General features: G+C 56.3%; 1 protein-coding gene across 3 annotated transcripts in view; it reads right to left on the reverse strand.

The window, feature by feature from the left end:
- Positions 1-2,387: 2,387 nt before the first annotated feature.
- The window catches only part of LOC103171972 (integrin alpha-7), a 34,439-nt gene continuing 30,413 nt past the window's right edge, over positions 2,388-6,413 (reverse strand). For 2 of the 3 annotated variants that reach the window (XM_042344204.1, XM_042344203.1), the window contains exons 22-25: positions 6,094-6,207; positions 5,375-5,473; positions 4,935-5,060; positions 2,388-2,601 (exon numbers count right to left, since the gene is read on the reverse strand). In XM_042344204.1, coding sequence (XP_042200138.1) covers positions 2,437-2,601; positions 4,935-5,060; positions 5,375-5,473; positions 6,094-6,207 — 504 coding nt within the window. In that variant the 3' untranslated portion in view covers positions 2,388-2,436. Of the gene's footprint in view, positions 2,602-3,961; positions 4,087-4,934; positions 5,061-5,374; positions 5,474-6,093; positions 6,208-6,413 lie in introns of all 3 variants that reach the window. The other variant, XM_042344205.1, reaches the window with a different exon arrangement.

Raw genomic sequence — 6,413 nt, forward strand, 5'->3', positions numbered from 1 at the left:
GTGTGGGGGTGCGCGTGGGTGGGGGGGTGTGTGTGTGTCTAAGGTTTCGACCTGACCCGCCGGGGAATCGAACCCGGGTCCTCTTGCTTGCGAGGCGAGGGTGGGGGTCTAATCCCTGAGCTACAGGGGGGGCTCCTCTGCGCAGTCGTAGAGACTCGAGGCCGCCCCCAGGTCATCGCCAGAGAAAAGCCCCGCAGGGCACCAGGCCATAAAGACACGGAGTTGGGGGGTGGGGGGGGTTTACGTGGAACACGGATGGTTTTATTTCCCGGAACCTTAAAACATTAAATAAGGAAACGCTTCGTCCCTCGAACGGACGACACTCGTTGGAAGAAACGAGGCACAAAACAACCGAAACAGGTACAGAGTAAACGGGTAAACGGCGACGACAACTTGCATTTACGGAGCGGTACTCACACCGACCGAGGAAGGAGGGGGTCTCGTCGCGCAGTCAGACTCGGACGCGGATTTATATACAGCTACGTACAATTTAAGGGAGGGTCGGAGTGGTGGGGGTGGTGGGGGGGTGGTGGGGGGGGGTTGGGGGGGTAGGGGGTGGGAGATTGTGGTCTCGTTTTCCCTGCCCTTTGCCTTCCCCATCTTCAGGGCGCACCTGAGGACCTTCCTCCTCGAGCGACCAGTGCCTACGGTCACTACCTCGCCCCCCCCCCCCTCCACCCCCAACCCCCATCGACACTGTGCTCCTTCACTGTCAAACCCCCACCCCCCACCCCCTTCCCCACCACCCCCCCCCACCCCACCCCTGTGTGAGGGGGCGCTGTGTAAATGCAAGTTGTCGTTTCTTATTTCATCACATTTTTTTGCTGACACCCTGTACAATAATACCTCACCTTCAGCTGGGGGGGGGTGGGGGGGTGGGGGTAGGGGGGTGGGGGTGGGGCTGGGGGGGGTGGGGGTGGGTGGGGGGTCATTCAGATAAGGATGGTTACGTAAAGGGTGTTCACAAAGTCCTGTTACACCCCCTCAACCCCCCCCCACCACATACACACACTCCCCCAGACCCCCACGCACCCCCAGACCCCCTCAACACCCCCCCCCCCCCCTCCTGCCTGTTTTTTTTGCTTACAACAAATTTATTACAATGAAAAAACACAGGGGCAACACCCCCAGAGAGATCGACAGTGGCGGAGCACAATGGGGGGGGGGGGGAAAGGGAAATGGGGGAGGGCGAGGGGGCAAGTAAGTGACCGGAGACACCTTAGCTCCAACAGGAAGGTCTTCAGGCGAGACCTGAAGATGGAGGAGGAGGGTAAGGGGAGTGTGGTGGTGTGGGGGGGGCCGGGGTGGGGGGGGTATTGAGCACCAAGAGTTTCGGGTGATAACTCGGCCGTCGGTGGTTGAGCGGAGGGCGCGAGGGACAAAGCAAGAGGCCGGAGCCAGCACTTACTGCGAGGTGTAGTGACTGTGTCATTTGCCAGCATTTACTGTAAGGTGTAGTGACTGTGCAATTTGTAGGTGACAGACAGACACACGCACACAACTGGTGAACAAAACCCACGTCTAAGACCGACTTGCAAATGCCTTTGGCCGATAAGTGCATTTAAGGCCCTGAGGGAATACCTTTTAATTGAGTCACTGAACTCTCGCCCCCCCCCCCGTTCCCCCCAACACTTTTCTTCTCCCCTCCCCCCCCCCAACCCCATCATTAACAATCACCCACATTTCTCGGTCACTCGAATAAATACTGAGGTCGCTCTATTAATCTTACGTCCGTTCACTTCACTTTTACACCCCCCCCCACCCCCAACCCGAACATTGGTTCTAGTGGCTTGAGCTGCCGAGGCTTCTCATCAAGTGGTCGAGACGTCTCGAAGCTCTTCGCAGGACACAGCTGTCGAGTGCAGTGTAGTGACTGTGTGCCTTTTGTGTAAAGAGGAGAGGTCTTCGAAGGCTGACCTGAAGACGAGGAAGGAATGGAGGGAGCGAGGCGGAGGGAGGGATAGAGGGGGAGAGAGTGACAGAGGGGGTGGGGGGGGGGGTGGGTTAGCGGCTGAAAGAACGGCCGTCGATGGTGGAGCGGTGGTGGGTTGGGGGGGGTGGGGGAGGGGTAAGCGGGTGGGAGAGGGTAGGGAGGTGCCAGGGAATGAAGGGGTTCAAGGACCAAACCCCCCGCCCCCCCCCCTTGACAGTTGGTCACCCCGAGATCAGTGCAATTGCGGCTTTCGATGATCGAAAACGCATGTCATTTCGTTTTGGGGTAAAACGGGGGGTGTGGGGGGAGGAGGGAGTAATAGGGCGGATAGGGTTTGCGGGAGACTTGTGGTTGTCGCCCGGGGAGGGGGGGGGGGGGTTGGCTGTGTGAGAGGGGGGGTGGTGGTGGTGGGGGCGGGCGGGCGGGGGGGGGGAGGGGGGGGGTTGTCCTGCCCGCGTAATTAATTATTAATTATTATTATTGAAAGTGTATAAAAAAATAAATTAGGCTCTGGAGTAGGCCTCGCTGTCGTTCCAATGTGTCACCCAGTCCTTTTGATAGCGGGTCTGCTTCTCGTCCAGGTGGAGCTGCCGGTCCTCCTTCCCTATCCTCACCGCGTGATACTGAGGCACCGTGTCGTTGTAACGCGACCGTTTGAAGAACCCGCACTGGAAAATAAACACAAGCGGGGAATAGGGGGAGAGGGGGGGGGAGAGGAGAGAGGGAGAGAGGGGGAGAGAGGAGAGGGGAGGAGAGAGGAGAGAGGGGGGAAGAGAGGATTAGATTATTCTTTTCCAGACACGAAGCAGCTAAGGACTTGATTTTGTTGGTGGAGTCTTATCGTAGTGGTCAGAGAGATCCGCCAATCGACTAACAACCGGGTTCCTAATTACCGGTGGTGTATCTGTGTGGTGTGTGGGAGGGGGGGTGGGGGGGGGGGAGGGGGTAAGGAAACTTGCCTAAGATTTTGCCCCGACCTGACCCGCCTGGGAATGGAACCCGGATCCCTCTCTAACCACCACGCTCACAAGATCAAATAGACCCGGGCCGAAAGGGTGCCGTCATGCAAACCAACCTGGTGATCAGAGACACGGGCTGAGAGACTGAGGGCGGACCTTCTACAGAACCACACAATACCACGGAGGGTCCCTGAGAAGGTCCCTCGTCTCAGCTTTGCCCGTGTCCCTATTCCGCGCCACGCCCAATCGATCGGTGCGCAGGCATTCTCTTAACCATCAGGAGGAACACATCAACACAGAACAAAACTGGGAGGCTGTCCACTCGGGGTGCAACCCTTGAAATAACACGTGGTTCCCATGCAGAAGGTCTCGAGTTACTGACACACCAGAAATCATAAGACACCGTCACCGTCCACAGGCAATGAACAACCACAGCTACAAACACAAACACACGCGTGCCCAATGCGTTACTACAGTGCGATGCGTACAGTCGGGGGAGGGGGTTGGGGGGGGGTGTAAGGATTATTCTCTTTCGCTGCTCTTGGGTTGACTTCAACAAAGAATGGTGACTGACTGACCCAAGGCGCGGTTGGTCGAAGAGGACAGTCTTGAGACTGGCCTGGAAGGAGGGGAGGGAGCGAGGGTTGGGGGTGGGTGGGGGGACATGTGGGACGGAGTTCCAGATGGGGGCGGAGATGCTGAAGGCCGGGCTGGGGGGACACTTGGTGCAGGCCGGAGCCCTCTGACCGGAGGGAGCAGACAGGTCTATTAGCAGGTCGCAGAGCGAGGCCTTGGAGGGCCTTGAAGGCGAGGACAAGGATTGGGAGATGTACCCTCTGGGGGATGGGGAGCCAGTGGAGCCGGGGGAAGGATGTGGGTGGGGGTGAGAATCAGGGGCATGTTTTGCGACACTTATATAAATCCTTACACCCCATCCTTGGGGCATGCGTGTGCTGGATACCTCATGCAGAAACACACACACGCATCCACCCCCCCCCACACACACACACACCAAAACATCAAGCTTTGCTCCACCAAAACCAAACACAAGCCCATCAACAGCCATTACCACAGGTGATGACACTAAGCCTCATTGGCCATTTTCTCCTTGTCAGAGGCCTGGGTTTCCAGGTGAGCCCTGTGATATTCCGTCTCGTAGCGAGCTTCTTTGCTCGTTCTCTTGAAGAAACCGCACTATACGGGAGGGAGGGAGGGAGGGAGGAGGGGCGAGGGATGGGGTGGGTGGGGAGTGGGGGGGGGAGAGGAGGAAGCAATGTGCAATCCTGGGGTTACATCAGATCAACACAAAGTGCCACGATTGCACCTCAATCTCTATCCAAGATGGCATAGGAACAAAGGAACAGGAGGAGGCCATTCAGCCCCTCGAGCCTGTTCTGCCATTCTATTGTTCTGTACTTCAAGCCCAATTACCTGCCTTTGCCCCATATCCTTTAATATCCTGCTGCCTGAGAGTATTAGGCACAGGTTGGGCAACAGCCATGGCTTGGGGGGTGGGGGGGAAGCCCAGAGTGTGCGTTGGGGGTAACTGCTGGAGTCTAACCAGCTAAACCCACACAGAGCTCGGCCACTGAGAGAGAGAGAGAGAGAGAGGGAGCGCTGTCTGGCCAAGCTTTCCCACTACTCGTCCAGCCGGGACCACCCTCCCCGCTAGTTAGTTAGTCAGTCAGTCAGTTAGTTAGTTAGGGCTTTGGCTGGAGGTTAACCGGAGCCGAGGGGGAGGACTCTCTGCCCCCAGTGACTGGTCGGCCCTTCCAGGTCCTGCGATGGCTGAGCCGGGCCGGGCTGAGCCGCCATCAGCAGTGAGTGCCCTGGGACACTGCGGCCCCTCCTGGCTCAGGATCCGGGGGCTCGAGACCGTCACAGAGAGAGAGGGGTGGTGGTGGGGGGGGGGGTCTCGATTCCGACATTGCCAAACATTTGGCCCGCTCAGTTCCGAGGAGACCCCTAAGAAATGGCCTGAGATGGGAGTTGATGAGTTGACCTTCCAGTCAGAGCGATCAGGGCTTCGTGTTAATGATTACCTTCCAAAGCAGGAACACAAGTAGAGCCAGGACTAGGATTCCTGCCAGAACAGCTATGAGAATGATTAGCCAGGATAGACCTCCATATTCTCCAATCGTTTTCTCTGGGTATATCGTTAAGGCAACCTGCAAAGGCCAAAGGTCCCACACAGTTAATAAATAACATTTATTGGTCAGCCGGGTGTCTGACACCCACTCTCTCCCAAACCAACCTTAGAGTTCCTCGAACGTGGAAATGCCCGTGTAAAATGCGAGTAATAATAATAATAAACCTGGCGCTGGGCTGAGATCCCTGAGACGTGGTGAGGCTTAAATTCACGGCCGTCTGACACACAGAGGCGAGAGTGTGAGCGACTGACTGAGCCAGGCTCACTCGTCACTGCTATATGAAAGGCCCCGTGTGAGTACAAGTCGTCGTCGTCGTTGTTGTTGTTGTTTACCTGGGCTCTTGATTCCTTGACCTTCAAGTTTTTGATTGAGGATTGGACGCTGATGACGGCGCGAATGATCAGCTCTATCCCTCGCACATTAGCGTATTCCTGTCAGCACACAAACACGCTGTCAGACATCGAGTCAAAGCCCTTTTAACAGTGAAAATAATAACAATAATGATCCCGGCGTTTGACCCGGCGCCTCATCACGTCTTCGAGACGTCTCAAAGCGCTTCGCGGGAGACACTGTAAAGTGTAGTGACCGCGTGTGTGTTTGCGGGCGAAACGCGGCAGCCGATTGCGCCGGCGACGTCCCCGCAAACAGCCGTGGATTGAGTGAACAATGTATTATTTTTTGAAGGGCTTATTATCCTCCAATTGGGTTCCTACAGACTGCTGGTAAACAGCGGCGTGTGTCTGTGTGTGTGTGTGCGTGCGTGCGTCTCTGTGTGTGTGTGTGTCTGTGTGTGTGTGTGCGTGTGTGCGTCTCTGTGTGTGTGTGTGCGTGTGCGTGTGTGCGTCTCTGTGTGTGTGTGTGTGTGTGCGTGCGTGTGTGCGTCTCTGTGTGTGTGTGTGTGTCTGTGTGTGTGTGTGTGTGCGTGTGTGCGTCTCTGTGTGTGTGTGTGTCTGTGTGTGTGTGTGGAGTAAGGAGAGGATGAAAGGTCTGACTGGCGATGGTTGGGACGGGAAGCTGCTGAGTGGAGGGAGTGAACTGATCGCTAATTTACCTCCAGAAAGGTACTGTTCCACAGACGTGCCCTTATTTTCACTCTGGTCGAAATGTTCAGCATTTGTAGGGGACACTGGTAAACAACACAGTTGGCGTTCCCCAACTCACAGTCCTGTGGATAAACAACAACAACAACAAATAATAATAATAATCCTCGGGTTTTGATGCAGACGTCTCAAAGCGCTTCACGGGGTAGACTGTAAAGTGTAGTGACTCTGTGCGTTTTGCAGGCGAAACTCGGCAGCCAATTGCGCCCAACAACGTCCGCCACAAACAGTCGTGGATGGAGTCATGGTGGAAGGGGAGGGCAGGGGACCT

This window comes from Callorhinchus milii, unplaced genomic scaffold (genome assembly GCF_018977255.1).
Source record: "Callorhinchus milii isolate IMCB2004 unplaced genomic scaffold, IMCB_Cmil_1.0 Scaffold27, whole genome shotgun sequence".
Lineage (NCBI taxonomy): Eukaryota > Metazoa > Chordata > Chondrichthyes > Chimaeriformes > Callorhinchidae > Callorhinchus > Callorhinchus milii.